This window comes from Mycena indigotica (genome assembly GCF_014461135.1).
Source record: "Mycena indigotica strain 171206Taipei chromosome Unknown Mind.scaff0002, whole genome shotgun sequence".
NCBI classification, from domain to species: Eukaryota; Fungi; Basidiomycota; class Agaricomycetes; order Agaricales; family Mycenaceae; genus Mycena; species Mycena indigotica.
The window spans coordinates 4,172,152-4,192,864 of record NW_023503001.1 but is presented as its reverse complement, the minus strand read 5'-3'; the positions used below and the strand labels follow the sequence as shown (position 1 = coordinate 4,192,864).

General features: G+C 50.9%; 8 protein-coding genes across 8 annotated transcripts; 2 read left to right on the top strand and 6 right to left on the bottom strand.

Moving 5' to 3' along the window:
* Window positions 1-10: 10 nt before the first annotated feature.
* On the bottom strand, window positions 11-1,365 carry MIND_00236200 (WD40 repeat-containing protein; the record flags this gene model as incomplete). Its single annotated transcript, XM_037359245.1, has 5 exons — window positions 11-236; window positions 283-469; window positions 514-838; window positions 890-1,103; window positions 1,151-1,365. The coding sequence occupies 5 exons, from the start codon at window positions 1,363-1,365 to the stop codon at window positions 11-13; spliced, it is 1,167 nt and encodes a 388-aa protein (XP_037224340.1).
* A 27-nt stretch (window positions 1,366-1,392) lies between these two features.
* On the top strand, window positions 1,393-3,510 carry MIND_00236100 (tRNA-synt-1c domain-containing protein; the record flags this gene model as incomplete). Its single annotated transcript, XM_037359244.1, has 13 exons — window positions 1,393-1,527; window positions 1,580-1,652; window positions 1,703-1,740; window positions 1,787-1,834; window positions 1,884-2,054; window positions 2,103-2,282; window positions 2,328-2,477; window positions 2,525-2,686; window positions 2,733-2,902; window positions 2,946-2,997; window positions 3,044-3,161; window positions 3,216-3,358; window positions 3,406-3,510. The coding sequence occupies 13 exons, from the start codon at window positions 1,393-1,395 to the stop codon at window positions 3,508-3,510; spliced, it is 1,545 nt and encodes a 514-aa protein (XP_037224339.1).
* Window positions 3,511-5,287: 1,777 nt separating this feature from the next.
* Window positions 5,288-9,327, bottom strand: MIND_00236000 (L30e-like protein; the record flags this gene model as incomplete). Its single annotated transcript, XM_037359243.1, has 9 exons — window positions 5,288-6,241; window positions 6,292-7,180; window positions 7,240-7,661; window positions 7,713-7,972; window positions 8,023-8,134; window positions 8,420-8,514; window positions 8,578-8,670; window positions 8,723-8,942; window positions 8,989-9,327. The coding sequence occupies 9 exons, from the start codon at window positions 9,325-9,327 to the stop codon at window positions 5,288-5,290; spliced, it is 3,384 nt and encodes a 1,127-aa protein (XP_037224338.1).
* Window positions 9,328-9,524: 197 nt separating this feature from the next.
* On the bottom strand, window positions 9,525-10,594 carry MIND_00235900 (GPI-anchor transamidase; the record flags this gene model as incomplete). The annotated part of the gene is made up of 4 exons (XM_037359242.1): window positions 9,525-9,776; window positions 9,826-10,324; window positions 10,374-10,396; window positions 10,442-10,594. The coding sequence occupies 4 exons, from the start codon at window positions 10,592-10,594 to the stop codon at window positions 9,525-9,527; spliced, it is 927 nt and encodes a 308-aa protein (XP_037224337.1).
* Window positions 10,595-10,706: 112 nt separating this feature from the next.
* On the bottom strand, window positions 10,707-12,483 carry MIND_00235800 (Inos-1-P-synth domain-containing protein; the record flags this gene model as incomplete). The annotated part of the gene is made up of 4 exons (XM_037359241.1): window positions 10,707-10,982; window positions 11,033-11,146; window positions 11,200-12,193; window positions 12,242-12,483. 4 exons carry the CDS (start codon window positions 12,481-12,483, stop codon window positions 10,707-10,709), a joined length of 1,626 nt encoding a protein of 541 aa, XP_037224336.1.
* A 528-nt stretch (window positions 12,484-13,011) lies between these two features.
* MIND_00235700 (Peptidase-S15 domain-containing protein) lies at window positions 13,012-15,247 on the bottom strand (the record flags this gene model as incomplete). The annotated part of the gene is made up of 5 exons (XM_037359240.1): window positions 15,099-15,247; window positions 14,862-15,048; window positions 14,489-14,809; window positions 14,398-14,450; window positions 13,012-14,350 (listed from the first exon to the last, which is right to left on the bottom strand). Exons 1-5 carry the CDS (start codon window positions 15,239-15,241, stop codon window positions 13,012-13,014), a joined length of 2,043 nt encoding a protein of 680 aa, XP_037224335.1. The 5' UTR covers window positions 15,242-15,247.
* Window positions 15,248-15,975: 728 nt separating this feature from the next.
* On the bottom strand, window positions 15,976-17,527 carry MIND_00235600 (Phosphoacetylglucosamine mutase; the record flags this gene model as incomplete). The annotated part of the gene is made up of 4 exons (XM_037359239.1): window positions 15,976-16,410; window positions 16,462-17,016; window positions 17,066-17,430; window positions 17,482-17,527. 4 exons carry the CDS (start codon window positions 17,525-17,527, stop codon window positions 15,976-15,978), a joined length of 1,401 nt encoding a protein of 466 aa, XP_037224334.1.
* Window positions 17,528-18,309: 782 nt separating this feature from the next.
* Window positions 18,310-20,713, top strand: MIND_00235500 (uncharacterized protein; the record flags this gene model as incomplete). The annotated part of the gene is made up of 6 exons (XM_037359238.1): window positions 18,310-19,126; window positions 19,179-19,593; window positions 19,637-19,792; window positions 19,840-20,484; window positions 20,530-20,635; window positions 20,687-20,713. The coding sequence occupies 6 exons, from the start codon at window positions 18,310-18,312 to the stop codon at window positions 20,711-20,713; spliced, it is 2,166 nt and encodes a 721-aa protein (XP_037224333.1).

The window sequence follows — 20,713 nt, the reverse complement described above, 5'->3', positions numbered from 1 at the left end:
TTAAGCTCTACTATCGCTTTTCGAAGCTGATCAAAGTCCATAAGGAAACCCGATTGTCTTTTGACGCTACAGCGAGCCATCTGCCACGCGCCTCCCGTTCAGCCCAAGTGAATTCCTCGTCTTCATTACCAACTGGCTCGTTGAGAGTGTGTGCAAATTCAACCGCTTGGCATCCACTTTTGTGGTATCGGAGTGTGCCCAACGGTTTCATAGTTTTTGTTGAGTATAGGCGGACTCTTGGGAAATTCAGTTGTAGCGAGATCAAGTTGCGATGTGTCTCACTTTCCATCCCAACCACCGATTGCGCAGACTCGGCCATCATCGCGAATGGCAATGCACCCATTTTTAGGGTGCTTTGTTCGATGAGTGATGCAAGAGGAATCAGATAGCAGTTCATATCGTCCGACGATGTGGTCGGCAGACACAGTCAACGCAAACGTGTTATCCCGAGAGACACGCATGGCCATGACTGAAGCAGTTAGGACCACCAAGTAAGGCTGTAAAATGGCTCACTTGACTCTACGTGAAGTTTATGGCGCCATATCACCTCCCAGCCGCGCCCTTCAATGGAAGTTTCGATGTCTGGCCCAGTATGCGTGCCATTTCCAACAAATCGTCGGAGGGTGACACTACCGTCTTCATATGCGGTAACTAGACGTAGTTCTCCTTGGTCTTCCGAAGAGCCCTCTATGGGGGGCGGTGCCCGAAAGAGGTGGAGAGACATTATAATACCTGTCTTCATTCCCTCACGACCTTCCAGTGAAAATATAGACTGTTTTCGCTGCGTTCCAACTGAAGCGTGGATCCTCTTTTGCGCAGGCAAGGACCAGATGTCTGCCTAAGGGCTGGCTAGGTCATGCAATCGTTCACGTGTTGGTCGCTTGCATACCTCAGAAGACTCGACGAGGTTTGGTATGGCAATCAAGGCATCCTGTGTGGATGGCAGAAGGGAAAACCGACAGAAATTGAGGGCATTGACATCCATAGAGAGGACAAGGCTGGGAGTGGGTAGATCGTTAAAGGCTGCTGAGCCACCAACGCGCTCAGAAGCTGGCAAATCTTGGATGCGGGTCCATATAAACAGTTTGTGGTCGCGAGAGTGCCTAGTAGAGGTCAGGTAAGGCAGTATTAGAGTTTTTAGGCCGCAGACGTGATAATGCAGTCTTTCCACTCCTCAATACCAAGAATACTGTCAGTGTGCGCTGGCCATGATGTTATGGGACGAAGAGATCGGGTTGAGGTAACAACGACACGCCCAGAGGCATCGCCTGAGTATAGTCGCTCGTTGTCGCTGGAGAAAAAGAGAGCAGTAACATCAGTTGAATGGGAGCGCAAGAGATGGTCGTAAGTAGGAGGGTCAGCCATGGCTGAATGGGGAAATAGCAAGTCTAGATGACACTCCTCCGATTCGCGCCTTCGCCAACTGGCGCTCTGCATCTGGGCGGCCTCAGGATGGCCCTGTTCAACCACCTGTTTGCCAGGAAAGCAAAGGGAAAATGGATATTGCGAATAGAGGATACAGATGCGGTGTGTTCTCATTCTTCTGCAGGTCAACCATTTGCTCATCTAATGTCCCCAGTCACGTATGGTGCCTGGCTCTGTCGAGGGAATCCAAAAGGCTCTGGAATGGGCGGGATTGAACTACGACTATGGTGTTGTTTGTCGCGCTCTCTCGAAACGAAGCTCTCTAACTTGACGAAAGGACCTGGCGTTGGTGGCCCACACGCTCCATATTTTCAAGCAAGTCGAAACCACCAAGTCGACGCAGAAAACTGATTTGCAATAGTCAGAAAGACTGGACCTTTACCGTTCCTACACCACAAAGTTACTCACCGTGCGCCGCATAACCTTCTGGGTAAACCGACACCGCCAACTCTGAATAGACTGGACATGCATACCGCTGCTTCTGCTCGGTAGACACCCTTACTCAAGTCCGCGAAAAGCTCGCTCGAACAGGCTCCAACTCCACTTATGACCGACGATGTCTCCATCTGACAGAGGAGGAAGTTGCGCGTCGAGTTCGTGCAGGCGAAAAACACATCATAAGACTCAATGTGCCATCTCAACTACTCTCAATCCCAAAGCTAATGCCGCTTTCCTAGACAAGTGGGGTCTTTGCTCGACGTCCAGTGATCGATTTGGTATTTGGTGGCCTTAAAGACGCCCACGGTTCCCTTTCTACGGATCCTGTTCTCTTGAAGACCGATGGGTACCCAACCTACCATCTTGCGAATGTCGTGGATGACCATACTATGGGCATAACTCATGTTCTGCGCGGAGAGGCATGGCAAATTATTTTTAGTCGCCCTTGTTTGACGTCAATTTAGGAATGGATAACCTCTCTTCCTCTGCACCTTGACATATACTCTGCCCTCGGTGTTGAGCCCCCGCAGTATGCTCATATTCCTATTCTTGTCAACCCTGATGGGACCAAGATGAGCAAACGAAACGGAGATGTCAAGGTCGCGGATTACATCGTGAGTAGTTTTCTGCTCTTCGCTACACAGTCTCGAGCTTCTTCAAGGCGCGCGGGTGGGAAAAAGATGCAGTTCTTAATTGGCTTGCGCTTTCTGGCTGGGGAGCCCAACACGAGCAACAAGTCGTCGACGACTCGGTCACTGAACGAACGGTCAAGACAGCGCCGGATAGCACTAAGGTCATGAACATAGACCAGCTCATTTCAGAGGTTCAGTACAATGCATCTTGTTGTCCCTTCACTAATGCATTGCTAGTTCGACATTGCGGCATTGACACACCGATCTTCGTCTTTAGATCAAGGCAAACTGGCATATCTCAATCGGCAACACCTGCTCCAAGGTGCCTCCACGCCCTCTGGTCTGGCTGATGTCGCTTCAAGAGTCAGGTCCTGGCTGGACGAGAGCAAACCTCTGGGCGAGATAAGGTGATGTCCTTTTGACATGTCAAAATCGTCTGACGTCATGCAGTCTCGAGTACACATTCCCCGAATACATCGAGAAGGTTATTCGTGTCCTAGACGTAAGCTGATCTCGCCTGGATCGACCACCGCATTCACAATTAGCAGACCCGGGCCACCAACATCCGCGACATAGTCACCCTAGCGCCATACCTTTTCGTCGAGCCCGACTATTCCACTGATGATGCGCGCGAAATGGTCCGAAAAATCCAACAAGAGGAACGAAGTGGGTAATTTCACTCCTTGCGTGTTTCTTGTTAACACTGAAACTTGCTTCAAGGCAGCGTAGTGAAGGAATTCGGTGAAGATTTAGAGAACATCCAGTCGTGGGACTCGAGCTCCCTCAATGAATGTATTTCTTGCGCAAAAAAACGCTCCAAGGTGCTATTACCAGCCGTGAGGCATGCATTGACCGCAGTGAAGGCTTGTCATTTCTCACGTTCACGTTTCTTCATTCTCAACTCCATCAGGATGGCCCTCCCATTGTGGATCTTTTGCTGGTACTGGGAAGGAAGCGCAGTGCTACCCGTATGCTGGCTGCGGCGATGGATTCAGGGTACCTTCCCTTGCAGTAGGGTACCAGGCTTGTAATGAACCCACAATACTTTGGAAGTCAATTTATATAAGCAAGGTATCAAGTCTAAGTAAGAAGGTAGGTATCCACGAGCAATTTTAATCTATATGAAGCAATGAGATGGTATTACAGCATCTGGTTCTCTTTTCCTGTTGGGTCAAGAGTACGGTTCTGTCGTGGACGACGGTTGCGGCACTTGTTGAAAGCCGGCTGAAGCTTTGGAGGAGGTGGTGGTGGTTGGGCAATTTCTGGCCTGGGTTGCCAGAAAGCGGGAGGACCAGTGGAAGGTCGTTGCTCCCATCGTTTCTCGAGATAGTCGCGACGAGCGGCGCCTTCAAGAACAGGAAGTTTTGCTGGAACGAATGCATTTGCGTTTGGATTCAGCGTTACAGTGGTTTCTGCGCTCGATGGTTCACTGGCTAGGACAGGATGATTGCAAATGGAGGGAGTCGCCAAATTAGGTGCTGGGCTGACGGTCATTTCACCATTGGTGAAGAGAGTCGCATACAAGTCAGGCGGCAGAGTGAGCGTATGTTGGAAAAAAGGTATGGTTGGACTAATCGATTGGGGAATGTTGTTGTTGCATGTGGTGACCATCTTCAATTGGTTGAAGAGAACGGGGTCGAAACAATAATGCCAGTTAGGTGCTGGGAGTTGAGTCATTGTCAAAGCAGTAACATTATTGTCTTGAGTCGAAGACGTATCCACTGGCAATGCCGGCTTCATCATGGGTGGTAGGTGCTGGGTAAACAGCGCGCGTGGAATGGAGACATGGAGGTGTTTTGAAATTGTTTGGCTGGTTGTCGTTTTCCAGAAAGACAGGAGTTTGGATAAACACGACACTAGGAAACTTGCTGGTGGGCTATACTCGTTGAGAATAAACGCAACTTGAAAGGAGAGATTACACACGTTTCCTCCGAGTCGCCTGGCGTCAAATGAATGTCGGCAGCGACGATGATGACGAGCCCCGAGAAGCCAGTAAGTCTGGGAAGCGGAAGGTGGGTCGTTCGTAGTGTCCACAAACCAGTGGGCGTATGCTGTTTAATGCCAAACACAAATATACCTCTGATGCGCTGAACGCAGGTTTTGATGAGTATCGACAGAAGATGCCACGACGACGCCACACAAACAAGAGTGCTCAAGATGACCAAGGTCATCATCGCAAGGGAGAGACTGGAGTGAACGAAACGCAACAAGTGGCACACCGTCACGACCAGGCCAATGACGGTATAGAATATGGCCATTACGAATAGAGAGGCGCAAGCGAAAGCCAGGCCACTCTTTTTATCGCGGCGACTCAGAAGAGTCCATTGATTGACCACCTTAGGCCAGTTCTCCTCGTAGAAAGGGAGAACGAATACAACTGCCACAAGGCTGAAGTATAGAGAGATTGCGCCACGAAGGAGCAAGAATGGGAGGAGATTAACCATATCAACGATGAGGACGAGGACCTCGAGCGTCATGTTAACAGTGTCAACCATAGCCCAGAGAGAGAGAAGGGAGAAGATGAGGGTCAAGAGGCCAAAACCAGTATCTAGGTCAAAGTAGGCAGTGAGCATGGCGTTGGGATACGCGTAGCAGCTTCTCAGATGTGGTCAGGACCAAGAGAGAGGAAGATGTGACATGTGTTATGCGCGTCTTACCATTACCACAGCCTGTCACATTCGCGTGACATCCGCGTTCCTCCTCGTCACGTGCTCGCGCAATTCGTATTACTCAAAGTATGATACAGGATATAGCAATTAAAATCCAAGGACGGGGGTCTATGCGCCGAAAACTCAACGACTCGCCTTCTCGGATGCATCGACAGCTTCCAGCAAGTCCATATCCAAATCGACGTCTCCCTCCGGGTCGTCCTTTATTATGTCCTTCTTCTTTGGAGAGCTGGTGACAACCACTTCAGTTCCATCGACAGCTTCTTCAAGCTCATCAACCTCCGCTTCCGCGTCCCCATCGAGTAGACCATCACCATCAGTATCCCCCTCCAAGGGACTATGTGTTCGAAGTGGTGGGAGAATATGAGGAGCAGCTTGTGGTGTTGTGGCATTGGAAGTCCCTCCCGAGGCCGGGACAGAAAGAGTGCGATTTGCAGTAAGCGAAGACCGGATTGAACTTTCGCGTTCGGGTTGCATATAGTTGATTGGCGGTATCGCTATGTCTCCAGAGGAAAGTGTCGGGCCTGTGCCTCTTCTTTCGACCCTCTTCGCTCTTTTTCGACAACGGTCACAGACGGTTCCCGGCCCCATTGGCCCAGGGCCCCATTTCTCTACGCATCGACCGTCTTTGTAACGCCCGGGAAGGCCACACTGGCGACAGAGTCGCTGGTTTTGTGCATTTCGAGCAGGGAAAGGTTGTCCAGATGGAATAGCAGGCATCGTATGCGCTCTGTTCTCCAATGTCGACCCACGCTCTTTTTCTCGCCGAGCGTTCCCAGTTGCACTATCGAGTAGCATGGCTTCCAATTCCTCTGACCCGCCAGCAGACATTGAGCGTGAACGTGATCTCGAACGTTGAGCAGGATATGTGGCTTGTCGCGCAGGAGAACGATGAGTATGGTCAGGATAAGTGTCGCGAGCCGCCAAGGAACTTGAATTTGCTGGTGGATGAACAGGCAAAGTTGCTTGACGGTCTAATGTATGGTGGTGATGATGATGATGGTTTAGCGAGGGAAGGTGTCTGTGAGGGTGGCTAGGCGCTACATAGGTGTTGCGACGGGAATGGGAGATGGGGTACTAGCATGAAGTGAGATCGAGCCAGAACCAAGCTGATTGTCAAGACTCACCTCGTAATCAACATCCGGCCTTGAGCGCTTGATACTCGAGCCATAACCATCCAGACTAAACATGCTGTCTGTTCTGGTTCGTTTCCCTTCGTTAACTCTGGTGAAAGAGATTGGAGGTACTGATCCTCGACTGTAATCATACGCTGCCTCTCCTCCTTCATCACGAACGACTCGACCATAATTTCTCCTGGCTTCTCGGACACCGGCTTCAACAGCGCCCATGTAGGTCTCGAGCTGACTCCAATTGCTAGTCAAAGTGGTCAAACGAGCGGCAAGCTCATCTCTTTCGCGTTCTGCTGTGACAGTCCGTTCATCAAGAGCAAGAAGAAGATTGGCAGTGGCTTGGGGTAATGGGGAGGATGCCGCGTCTGTTCCATTTGGTGCATGCTTATGTTCGCCATCCTGAACCTCGGCAAGGGATGTGTTAACAAGACCGAATGTTTTCAAAAGTCGTTCGGCACGCTCTGCCCGCTGACGAGTGATGGCGAGCTCTTCACGCAACGCATCAACATCGGTTAGAGCAGTCGCCAAAAGGGCGGCTAGAGATGCAGGGGTGTTTACTGAGGCGGCGGCTGCGGCAACAATACTCGTCGAAAACGTCGAAGTTGAAGGGGGATTGGTTGTCACGGGTTCAGCAGCAGGGACTGCCTTTGAGCTTGGCTCCTCCATCGATATATCGCCAGAAGGTTGGGGGAGTGGGTCATTAGGGCTGGGCGTCGTTTGGTCTGGGTCGCTCATCATCCAAGTGGCTGATAGCTGTGATCGCAATGGAGCGCCTGGAGGGGGACAGGGAAGCGGGAGACAGAGGAGATGGTAGCAGGAGACAAGCCGGAGACGGAATGCGCCCCCCGCCTGATGCCAGCGCACCGACGTTCCCGTATCAGTCACACTTTTGATGTTAGAAGCGCCTAGTTGCATAATCATGATTACATGAGGAGGTGTAACTACAATTTGCCAGCTTGGGCAGCGGTCAGAGTCTGACCAGAAGCCTTTGCCCGTTTGCGCAACATCGCTGTCGACTTGTTTCCACGGACTCCTCCACCCCATTGTCTGCGCTGCTCGTCGTATTTGTCAGTAAAGTTGGCCTTGGCGGCACTGACAAGAGTCGCAAGTTCCCGAGTGTCCTCGCTCTTCACATCTTGGAGTGCAACAACAGCGGCGGTCTTCTTGTGGACAACAGTCCCGAGACGGGCTTTGCCCTTCACAATCACGTATGGCACGCCCATTTTGCGGCAAAGAGCCGGAAGGAAAACAACGAGTTCGATGGGGTCAACGTCATGGGCAATCACAACGAGCGACGCCTTCTTGGCCTCGATGAGCGCAACGATGTGGTTGAGACCATACTTGACGAAGAGAGGCTTCTTGGTGTCCTGCAATCTGGAGTCAGAGCAAAGGTCAAGCACTCTAGAATCCGATATTACCTTAGCCTCTTTGTTATCGGCAACAGCGGCAGCCGTCTCAGTGAGACGAGCCTTCTTCTCGGCCTTTGTCTCGGGGCGGTATTTGTTGAGCAATTTGAACAGTTGAGTTGCCGTGTTTTTATCCAGAGTGTGCGAGAATTGAGCAATGGCAGGGGGGACCTTCAAGCGTTGGTGGAGAATAACCTTCTGGCGCTGCAGACGGATGTATTCGGGCCATTTGACGAAACGGGTAAGATCGGTCGTAGGCTGAATGTCCTGACCTGTTTTCGAGTCTCAATCAAAGCATTTTTCATCTGAGAAAAGTACTCACCAATGCCAAAGTTACGAGGCTTAGCCTCGAAGAGAGGGTTTTTCTTGACCTTGGAGGTCTTGCTCGCAAAAGGAGCGGGGGCGGGCTTCTTGCCGGACTTTGCTTTTGGCGGCTGGTCATGGAGACGAGTCAGCGTTGAAGTAGATTCAGACGCCAGCCCCGGAGCTCTAGTGTCTGCTATGATGCAGACCCAGCATTAGACGCTTCATCACTGAACATTGTTCAGCTCCACGCCTCGAAAATCGGTCAAACGACTTTCACGGAAAGCTATGCGCAGAACATGAGAAAAATTCGATCCATGAAGATAGAGAAGAGCATACCATCCATCTCAATTCGGATACGAATTGGGACGCTATCCAGTACCAGGAGCTCCGGGTCCATAAGAAGAAATACGCACCATTTTTGTGTGTCTTGAGGTGGTCGATGGAGAGACTTGCCAGTTGTCACGGTCAGTAACAGTCACGCGACTTGGATTATTGATGTTATCTTGATCTACACAACTTCTTCGCTGCCAGTCATGTATTTAATGCTAGCCACCAGAATTTTCTCCACTACCTCCAACTCTTCTTGGTCCCTGGGCGCATAAACTAGCAAATACCATTGACACCCCACTCAACGGATGTCTCTCTGCCCAGCCCAACTCGATCGCTATGAGTTAAAGTTAATCGTTGTCGAAAACGTTCCTTGCTTTCTGACTCACCTATTTTGCTGTCTGCTGGAGACAGCACTAGATGCATGCTATGATCCGTAGGGTGAATATGCGCAATTTCACGCATAGACCGCTCTGCATCGCGGTGTGGGGCTTCGTGGTCTGAATGAATGACCACAGCTGGATGTAGCTGCTCGATCCGCGAGTTATCAACCATCTGAACGAGCGTTGGGTTTGCATTCACGTGCTGGATGAACAGTTCGTCGAGGCGCTGCACAGAATGAGCTTACATCAAATGTTTGAATTCTGACAACTACCTTGGCCATATCCTCACTGGGCAGCCTGTCCAATTGTCGATTCGGCACGCTATGCCAACCAACCTCTGGCCTTGACCCCCTCCGCTCCACTACCGTCTTGCGATCCAGCCACCCTTTCGAGTCCTGGCCATACTCGCTTGTGCTGACCGTTTCTCTCGAGAACCCAGTCAAGCCAATCGAGGCAAGCCAGCCAAACACGCCAAACCTCGTCAAGCGGCTGGTTCCCAGCGCAATGTAGCGCTTGTAGTTGTCGAGGATAACAGGGGTGCCGACTGCGAGAATTGCTGCAAGTGTGACTGCACGAGGATTTGCATTGATGAGGTGAAGAGCGCTGGGCATTGTGTGATTTGCGCTTCAGGTCTGGCATTTGGTGGTTTTTATACATAGCCAACGCCGACATTCTACGTAGGCTTCCGGCCTTTGCCGGTCTAGTTCGTGTGCAATCCCAATGCCGATTCGCCGCGTAAGCTTGAAACCTTTCAATACACGTGACTCGCAGGAAGATAATGGTATTCAAATTAGTGTACTGTAGGGGCTTACAAGTCATCGTCCGATACCTCCGCACGCGCAACTCCACCCAGAAAATCGGTGATTCTAACTTGGTCTAACGGGCGGCGGAAGAGGTCGGACCGGACGCCGGGATCAGATGCAATTTTGACGGGGTCATAGAACGCAAATAGGTCCGCCATGCTCGTCTGGGAGGTTTTATTGATATTCTCCATGTACTCCAAGACGTAGTGCGTATAGCGGTCGATCACTGAAACGCCAATGTCTGCGTCATTCTCGTACTGCATTCCTCTTCGTCAGCAAGGAAACTGAAGTAGCAATAACACGCACTGAGAACGAGCTCTGGTCCAACTTCGACGAACCCGTGGCGAGAATGTTTGGAGAGTAGAACTTGGAGTACATTGTGTTGGCCTGACAAGTATCGATCATGAAAAACAGCTCGTTGTACCGTCTCTTCTGCCACATCTGCTCAAAAGCGTCGGCGATGTCCCAGGCACTGATTTCCTCATTGTCCTGGAACTTGAGGAATTCATTCCCCCCATGTCCAGTCATATAAACAAACACATTCGAGTGTGCGTCTGACAGCAGGCGTTTGTTGCGGGGCACAGACGAATCGAGCCGGCCAGTGATCACGCGAATGAAGTTCTCGACGGTGACATCGTAGCCACGGTAGTCGACCTCGATATTCTCGCCATAAAGGTCCAATAAGCGCCCTGGGTTGGCGTAGACGCTTCCAGGAAAGCGGTTCCGAGAGTTGCAGGCGGCGTCGTCGGCTAGCATAAGGATAATATTCGAATCGGGGATGCCCAGGCGTTTTACTGTACGGTACCTGCACTGTTGTGAGCCTTGCCACCCAGTGAAGAAGAGGCAATACGCACATTCCCAAGGCATTTGCCATATGCTGGTCCTATCAGTTATAACCTTCATTCGGTGTTCGATGACTTACGCGGTAGTTAAACCAGTACCGCGACGAGCAGACTAACACGGCCCAGTTATTGGTGTGATTAGACGATCTTGAAAAAAAGTCGCCGACGACCTCTTCATGCTGGCTTGCAGCGGAAACGAGTGCGACGACAAGTAAGAAGAGAAGCAGGCGCATCAATCAAGCACGTGATGAAGACTTCAAATTCGTATTGGTCGGTTGAAGGACACAAATTATTCTAACTAGGTGACTATGGATGCGGTATGTTGAAACCGTCGCGCTATTCGATCTACCAAATTCTCGTCTCAAGCAGGAGATCACTGCTTCCCTCGATGCCGATGCAAGCCTTGAGGAATGCCTCAAGAGCATTCCGTTGCCGGTTAAGGCTGTTAACGACCTCGGTGCCTGGCTTGACAAGAGGGGCCTTGAGCATGTACGAGAGAAGAGACAACACGGGGTAAAGAGGCGCGAAATCCTTCTTGTCAACGCCTCGGTACTTGACTCGTGTAAGAAGCTCAGTGAGGATCGTCAAATCAAGGATCAAAGGCGTGGCCAGAAGAGAGTCCTTCCGAGCCAGTCAGTGAACGCAAACGAGGCAGGAGATAACAAACAGACCTCGCATTCATTGAAGATGTTGATAGTCGACCTTCCACCACAGAAAATCTCCGAGTAATACTCGTCGATAGCGCGCTTGCTGTCGCCGACGGCGGGAACATACTTGATGACGACCTAGTAAAATGAAATCAGAACAAGAAGATTCTAAATCACTTGAGCAAACGTACGATGTGGTCTGGGTGTTCGCCTTTGGTGCCTTCCTCCACAGGAGCCTTGTAGAGGAGACGGTTAGCGTTGACCATGTCGTCAACAACGCTACTCTTGCTGATTTCCTTGCTCTTGAATTGCCTCTCAGCGGACAGATTGTGGCCATCGTTGTTTCCAAGATGGTTGTAAGACGCGATGGAAAGGGGCTTGATGCCGGCGTTGACCAAGAACTCGGCAAGAACGGACTTGAGCTTGGTCTGGCCAGACTTGAGGTCGTCTCCGCCAATGAAGGACTGATGGCGTTCGGCCAACTCGATGACACCAGGGACAAAGGTGTTCTGAGGAGCTCCGTTTACGAAAGGCTCACCCTCGAGAATAGCCGCGACAGCGAAAAGGGTGGACGGTGAGACTTCGGAGTGAGAAGACTTGATGGCCGCAAGCAAATTATCGGCAGTGTCGTTAATGCCTGGGATAATGTCGCTGTAACGCTCGGTGTTGGCGGTCCAGAAAACGACAATGCGGTCAAGCTGGTTGTCCTGCTTGAACTTGCGGATGTCAGCCCGAATGTGGTCCAGGTGAACCTGTTTGTCATCGCCAGGAATGAGGTTGTCTGCGCGTGCTTCCTGATTGGCGGCGATGAAGTCGGGGTAGTAGATGGAAGGGAGGGGCTTGCCAAGCAGCGCCATGTAAGGAGCGACTTGACGCTGGAGGTCATAATCGAGGACTTGGGCACGGTCCATTGCCTTGTCCATTGTCGCACCAGAAATATCCCAGCCACCCAAGACAAGGTCGTTAGGGTGGACCATAGGGAGAACATCGGACACTGGGACATGAACATCCTGCCCAGTCGAGTTGTCAGTACCGATGCGGACTGTCGAGGCACGGAGAACTGAGCCAATGTAGTTGGGCTGTTGAACGCCAGCCTTGGTTCGCCAAATAATGTTGTGGCGATTCGCGAGAATGGTAGCACAGAGCGTGCTGCCGTTATTGCCGCCTTGGCCAATCATCATGAGGCTGCAGGCGAGTTAGTTGTTGATAAGCGAAAGAAGAGAAGAAACGCACCCCGTCTTCGAGACAGTGCGCTTGGTCTGGAATTCGTAGGTTTGGGCAGTCGGGGTGACTAAGAACTGCCCATTGGAGATGTCGACACTGGCGCCACGGTTAACGAACTTGGAAGTGATGTGGTCGTCTGTGTATTGAGTGTTCTCGGACTGGACAGTCAGATAGTTGGGCCGACGAGCAGCGGTGGGGTGAATGGGAAGAACCGACTCAACGTCGGGAGTGTTGTAGCCAGAGTCAGCCATTGGATAATGAGAGAGTTGAAGACGACGAGGGGGAGTAGGAAATTTAGTGAGCTATAATGAAGCCGGCAGCGGTGTGCTTGCAGCCAGCAGTTGTGTTGTGTTGAGAGCAGAGGGTGTTGCTGTACATGCACAGAGGCAAGAACGGACAAGTTGAGTCTGCTTGGGACGCAGACAAGATGGTGGTGGGTTGAAAGAAAGTCGGACAACTGGCCGCCCTTTTTAAATTGGAAATTGTAGCCCCTTTGGGACATTTGATCGCATTCCGTTATCGATTATCATGGCCCGCCGGTTTACTCAGGGTCAGGGCGTAAGCAAGAACTCCATATTTTATTCAATTCCTTCCGATTACTAAGCAAAAAGAGGGTATTCTTAAGTAGAAAAACCGAGAGAAAGAGAGTGCAGAAACTACAGGGAATGTTAGTTTGGAAAAGCAAAGCTGGCTAGATACAGACCGGTTATTATGAGTACAAATTGATGAGCGATAAGAGGGTGGGTTGGTCACCCTTGATCTGATTTCATATGGGTCGTTCAGACATCTAAATCATCAGGTATGCTCGCAATGCTGAGCGGACGCGTTTTCCCCTCGAGCATATGCACCATCTCTTCCAAGTCATTCCCAGTCTCGTCCTTTGAGTCGACGACCGTCGCACTTTGATCAGAAGGATGAGAGTCGTCACTGACAATATCAGCAGCAGCTATGTCGGCCTCTATTGGCTCTTGGTCTTCCACAGTTTCTTCATGACTTTGGTCCTCGACTTGTTCATCTTCTTGGGCCCCATCCTGTTCATGGACCTCCTCTTCTTCATGGACCTCCTCTTGCTCATGAGTCTCTACTTCGTGTGTCTCTTCGTCTTGGATCTCTTCCACGTGATGCTCTTCTTCGTCTGGAATTTCTCCTGCTGAAGCGGCATCGACAGCTGCCTTTGTGGTTTCCGTCTTGACTCTGGTCGAGGCCGGTGTCTTTGCCTTTGGAGTACCACGAGTGACCCCTCGTGTGACTGGTTTTCCGCGAGTTGGTGGACTGGCTGCAGCTGCTGCGGCAATGCGAGCCTTTGAAGCAGCGGTTGGCGCACTCAGACGAGCAGCGGCTTCGGGAGTAAGAGATAATTTCTTAGCAGGAGGTGGCACAGCCTGAGAATTACGCGCTCGCGCCAATGTTGCTGCCGTTGGCGCATAAAGCGAACTGGGTGTTTTGGGACGCGTCGTTGATGCAGTGCTTCCAGTCGATTTAACGGGAGTTTTGGCACGTGCACCAGGACCTCCCATTGACGACCGGCCAGGTTTAGGCGCTGAAGCAGCGGCTTTGGCTCTGGCTGCCGCAGCAGGAGACAGAACTTGAGAAGGGGAAGGAGAATGAGATTTCACGGGGGTTGCCGCGACTGGTTTATGAGTTGGTTTAGCTGGTGATTTAGTTGTCTTTGCTGCAGCGACAGGCTTAGGGTTAGCTGGTTTGGGAGTGGCTGGCTGGGGAGTAGCTGGACTGGAGGGATCGACCGTAATCGAAGGCTCGGAAGAGAAAGGCTGAGTTTCGATGTGTGGTGGTGGTGCAATCGGTTGGGGAGACAGAGAGATGCGTGAGGTAGAAACTGAGATGGGGGGTGAACTACTCTGTTGGACTGCTGGCGATTCGGAAGCCCTTCTAGTCCATGAAGAGGACGCGACAATTGGTGGGGGTGATTTAGAGTCGCCCGATGGCTGACGTGGAGGCCATTCACGCTTCTCTTTCACTTCTTCCTTTGCAGAGTCGCCTGTGATGTTGGAGGCAACACTACTACTCCTTGGTGACACCGACTGTCGTTTCTTCTGTTGCTCGAACCGCCCGATGAGATTCGCTACACTCCCTCGTGGCCGCTCATCCGGCAGGGGCCTGTCTGAATTAGCTACAGTAACAGGGCACTCCACTGCGCGACTTACATGATGAGTGAAGGAGAACAAGTTGAGAAATCATCACATTTGATGCCGATTTGCTAAATCACTACCGTCTGGCAACAAACTGTCTCAAGACCGTAGCTAGCTCATCTCCGTCCTCGTCCCGCCAGAAATGAGTCCCGTTTTTCACCTCGACCCACTCGACCCGTTCACCCAAGGTCTCTTTCCAGCTCCGGTACTTGTCAACCGCCGTAAAGTTGTCATGGTCGCCAAAAATAAAAAGAACATTGCTACGCGGTTCACGGGCTAGCGCAACGAGTGCTTCATCATAGCGCGACGACCGAAACATTGTCAGCCAGCCACGAACGCTGAGGGGATAAGAGATAAGAACGTGAGCAGTCTCAACGTCTGGTAGCACGGGCTGCAGTGAGGCTACTAACGACCCATACGAGTAGCCCTGCGAGAATTCACTTCAGACAACTCGGACGGCTGGAATATTGTTTCTTCACCACGACAAGCACCGAACGGACATCGCCAATTGAACTGCGGGCCCATTCGATCAGCGCCGTGAGATCGGTTGCCTCTGCTTGTCCAGTGAAGGAGGACCAACCCGTGGATTTGCCTACCCCTCGAGAGTTGTACCGCACAACATGGAAACCCCCGTTATGGAGAGGCTCCAAGAGCGAATGCAAAACCCTTTAAGCATCATTGGTAATGAGGCTAAGCTTGAGGGGGGAGGCACGAACGGGTCATTCATACGACCGCCGAGCCAGGACCAGGGGTGCAGACAGACAGCCAGCTTGTTTCCAATGGTATCGTCTCTCCGAGGAGGAGGAGAGACATGCACTTCCAGAGATACACCAGTAGACAAAGGCACAAGAGTTGACATAGGTTGTTGTCAAAAGACTTACATTCATGTGACACTTCAACTGTCTACTGATAACTACAAGAGTGTTCGGAAATCCGATCTCATCTGAGAGATAGTGTTGTGCAAATGGACAACAGGGCTTGGAGAACGGCGAGGCTTGACTCGTTTTTTCCGTCTCTATTTGGACATCAGGAATAGGACAAGAGGGTCAATGTGTGCTCACCAGTTGCGCGCCTGACAAGTTCAACCTCTGTCCACGTGCCTGAATGGCATTAGATAAAATAGCAGATGAAGAGCAACACATACGAGGATGACTAGTATTGAATGGTGTAAGAAAACAGTTCGCGCTTGTGAAACAACGACATCAGTGCTCGGCATACTGTAGTGGAAACTGTAGCAGCGCTGTTGATGCGCCGCTTTATATGGCTTTGATTCAGCTGAGTCATAAGAGCCTCCAGAAAGTTCGAGGGTTATTAGTCATCTTGTGGTTGAGGAGAGCGACGACAAGATTGGATCCAAATTGAAGTCGGTGTTGTCCTTCTTCCGATTCGCTCAAAATAAACTTTGTTTTTTTTAGATCTAAGTGGCCAGGAACTGTGTTCAGTTCATAAGTGAGAGATAAGCAGGGAAGGAGCGTGTCTGTAAGTATATATGGGGTTACCGTTACGGAGAGAAGGTATCCAGGTTTGGTATAAGTTACATAGGTTGTGGTGGTACAACAGGCCCATTATAAAGGCACATCACAGAGTATAGACTTACAGTGAGTATTGCGTCACAAACGACGCAAGGTCTGCTTCCAGCTGTGCAAGACCGACCATTGGGTCAGGTGCTGCACAGAATGAGGCCTGCTCCCCGAATGCAAGGTTTTTGAAACTAGAACAAAAACCAGAGTCGGTGGTCGGGGCCATCGAATATGGCGGAGGAGCATAGGAGTAGGCAGGCATGGAGAAATCGGGGGCTACAGCTGGGTAGCTGCCAAAAGGGTGGCCAGATTGTCCGTGTAACAGCCACTCGTCGGCAATGAGTGCAGAGACGTCAATAGAATCAATGGGGGTAAATTCCGTGGGCGAAGATGCCTCAAACACTGAAGACTCCAAAGGAGTACAGGGAGACATCGGCATCGATAAGGGATCATAGCCAACAGACGGCGCAGGAGAAGTGACATTGGAGAAGGAAAATGAGCTAAAGTCCTAGAATAGGCTTCAGCATCAGTGAGAGCATGACAACGAAAGGAAGCGTACAAATCCTTCATCTATGACTTCTTGCTTGAAATTGAGTGGTTCGTACAGCTGGTGATTATTGAAGCTTGTGTCTATGAATAAGGAGGGATTTCTTGGCCGAACATGGTGTTGATGAGGTGGTAAGGCTACTGCACCAACACTGGATGAACGACGTCGTCCAGGACTGCCTTCAGACTTGGGAGAAGGAGCAAGGAAAGGCCGTGAATCGTCGTTATTTGGCGCGGGGACTGAGGAGGACCGTCGATAGGCGCGAGCTGTAATCGGGGCCTGAAATTTGGCCACGATTTGAGGCACGTGGTTCTTGTCGAACTCTTGGATGGCAGCATCAAGTTGAGCGCCATTAGTGCCCTTGGCGAGCAGCTCAGCAATTTTCTCGCAGCGAATAGGGTCCTGGTAGGTGCCTTCGCGCACCTTGCGCTTGGGCTTTGGTGGTGGTCGGTCGGTGTCTCCCTTCTTGCCACGCGAATGCTTGGGTCTGAAAGCATATGTGGGAAAGTTACGCTTGTGTTCTGCGACGGCCTCTGCAGCAGCTTGACGCCATACTTTGCGCTCGTCCTTGATCCAAGTTAGATAAGCTGGCAATTGGCGGGCGAGCGGCCCTCACCTCCGTTAGGTTCTTCCATGTCAAGCCAATAATCTTTGAAAGGGTGGAATGGTTCGTTTCCACAGTCTCGGAAACTTGTTGCGACTTGATGAATGACGAGCGGAAGAGGATGAACGCATTTGGCGGACGCGGAATGTGATTCGCCGATTTCTTTCGCGCATGAACTCGACGAGTTTCTTGCCGAGTGTCGCTGAAAGTGGTCTCATCGGAGAAGATAAACGTGTTGCATGGCGAAACGGGTGTTGGTGGAATGTCGACGAGGGGAGGAGGGCTGTCCGCAAAGTTTTGCTCTGTCAAGTTGGGAGCAAATCCGATACCTGATTCATCGACCGGCTGGACTGGAAGAGTCCATACGATGGCATTCCCTAAGTATACAGTCAGTGAAAAAAAAATCCAGAGACAAATTGTGAGCAAACCATCGGCTTGACTGCGACGAGAATATCGTGAGCGCTCAGCAGGCATGAGGCAAGGGCGGGCTGCGGGTAGATACGGTGGCCTCGAGGCTACGGGCAAGGAGCAAACAGGAGCAAGCCTCGTCGTGGACTATTTGTGGTGGACAGATAAGAAGGGTCATTTACCAACCAAATTAGGCAGGTGGTTTCCAGATCAATGGATCCATCAACATCCAATGACCATCCCGCTTTGGTTCCATGGAGTTATATTTCTCCTCCACTGAGTGGTCAAGCTTCAAAATGGTTCACCTTGGTCGATGCAATTCGAGGCGTAATAGGCGAAGAGTCCAGTGGCTCGTCGGTCTGCACGCAAGAGCAGCACCCCGGAGATGTAAAAATTACCGGCTTCGCGAATTCGAATATCAAAAATTAACATCGCTTAACAGAACCCTTGTCCCGGATTGGGAAAAGATTGGGGCATACCGCAACAGTGGTGTGAACTGGGGATGCGGTCTTGGTGGGTAGGCTTGGGTCGGTATGAATAAAATAAAGGAAGCTACCATGCGGGTTGAAAGGTTAAAGTCGGATTCGGGCGCCGGCAACCAGACCCGTTTTGCAAGTATCTGTGGTGGATTTCGAAGAGTTCTGTTCATCAAACTAGCTTTGAGGTGTGTGTTTTAGCCGGCAGACAACCCTCAAGAATGAACATATATGGTGAGGTTCACTTTGAGGCAAGCATTTGAGGGAATCAACGATTCAAGTACTAGTGGTGGTCAGTCGTCAAGTTGCGTTGGTCACATTATTAATGTCACGCTTGTTCTCAGCCACCATCGACCATTGACTTCTTAGAGCATGGCTGAATTCTCAAATCTTCTTGCTCTTCTGTTAGTGACGACATCAGCAAAAGGCTCCAGCATCGTGTATAGATGGCCACCTTCTCCGGTGTCGTCTCCGAGGTTCAGTCGTGCAAAGCCCGAAACTCTTCATCCCGACAATCCATGGAAGAGCGCACGACCACATGACTTGCAAAGTACACCACTCCAGTATGAAAGCGATCCTGAACGCGAATGGAAACGGCCAAGTGCTTTTCGAGACCGTTCCTTGTCGACGTCTTTTTCTTCGTCTCGTTCATCTGGAAAAAATTCGCCCGAACAACAACAGAGCAGCTCTCTCAAAGATGAGGATGACCATCTTCTCGGTTACCCCTCGGAGTTCCTGGCCAACTTGTTGTGTCCTCGGCGATCTATGTGCCACCAGAAATTTGAGCTCGTGGTAGAAGATTTAGCATTCATAGGTCATCCTGTTTCTGCAGAAGATGGGGGTGTCTGGCGTTTCAAACCAGAGAAGGTCAAAATGAACGATAGAGGCCGCGAATCAAGGAACAGGAGAGCCCAGGCTGAGCATCCAGACTCACGTCCAGCTTCCTCCGAAAAAGTTTCTCCCACCTCGTCAGCATCGTGGTTAGAACGCTTTCACTTCGTGATGGTGTTGGACGTGCCCGATCCATCATCCTCTGCCTCTGGAAATATTACTAAATATTTTGACATCATATACGAACAAATCGCCTTCCCAGTCGCCGCTGTCTTGTTCCAAGAACAGGTATTGTACAACTTTGTCGAGGAAGAATGCGAAAGACTCGGATCCTTGAAGGATGAACGCTCAAAGGAAGGTAATGAACTACCCCAGCAAAGTCTGTCCCTGAAGTTAATGATCCAACACAGGCGATGATTTCACTGCCTACATGCACCAGGCTCTTACAGTCTCTTCAATTGCGCCAGCAATGAAGACGCTATTCGAAGCCCTGAAATCGTCCTCTGTCGCCTATGTCACCATTCACAACTTGCCACTGGAACTGCAACTGCCCCCATACCTTGAAGCGCTCCTTCATTCGGAAGAGGACGAAAACGAACCTGTCGACTCTTTTGACGACAATGAGACTCAGTCATGGGGCCAGGAAATGAGTTTTGGATACCGCTTGCCCACTCTTACTGCCTGGAAAAGTCTCCTTCTGTTGGACGATAGTCCTGAAGGTGTCGACCCTTTTGAGAACCTCCGCCAAAGCCTCGTTGACACGGGAGACCGATCGCTTGTAGAGAGTTTATTGAGATTCCTCGAGTTGTCGTCCGTTACTCTATCGTTCGTGTTGTCTCATTCTCTATGCTTCACTGACGAAGCGTAGTCTGGCCGACCTTGCCAGCCTTCTCGATTGGGATCTTGAGACTCAAGTGTTCCCGACCGTCAGATGGCTTGTCCATCATCGACGAGCAAAAATTGTCGACACTGTGCACCCGGGTCTGAGGACTATATTCACACTACCCGCTAAATTCAACTATCCGTGAGTACGCAAATAATCCTCGCGCAATTACCAATGAGTGCATCCAGGCTAGCTCAGCTGACGGCAGAATTTGACCAGGAATTTTCATCGCAGGAGGTACCTTCTCTACCTCACCTGCTTGCCAAAATATCAACTTCGAAAGAGCGCGACCTCCATTTTTTCGCGTCAGTGGTGATGGACAAGGATCTGATCCCGCTCTATAGCGAAGTGGTAATTTGGATGCTAAAGCGGGATATGATAATAACGCTTCATCTGCGTGTGCGTATCATTGCCACTGTCGAATTGAAGGAGGCCGCCAGGCTCGCCAAAGGGCGAGTCCGAGACAAGAAGAGTGGTGGGCGAGGCGGACATAGCAAGCTGCGCAATCAACTTGACACTGATGGGAGCCTCTCTCCTCCAGGCGCGTCGTGGTTGTCGATGTCTCCGAAAACCGCACGCAAATATGCTCGAGCGCCTTCTATTAGTGGGTCTCGTCACAGCAGACTGAGTGAGCTCCTCTTGCACGACGACAGTGGCGAGAGCGACGAGAAACGCCATGACGAAGAGTCAACTGACACCCAAGACGAAGCGAGCGAAGATGAAGATGAGCCGTCCATTATCAATGATCCTGGCCAGGCAACACCATCACAACGACGATGGCTTTCTGTCATGTCGTATGGAAAAGACCCGACATTGGTTCGCCATTTTGAAAGGTATGCCCGTGTAACTAGACGCCTTCTCTCCTCAACATCCAACAGGATCAACCAATATTTTGATGGTAAAAGGACTGACGACGAAATTCTATATCGCGCAGAAATGAGTCGGCGTGAATTGCGCGAAGTTTTACACGCTTACGACGAACATGTAAGCCGCTGGGTTCGTCTCCAACCTCAGAGTGACTAACAATGATCACAGCTTTTGACTTTTTTGCATCCGTCGTAA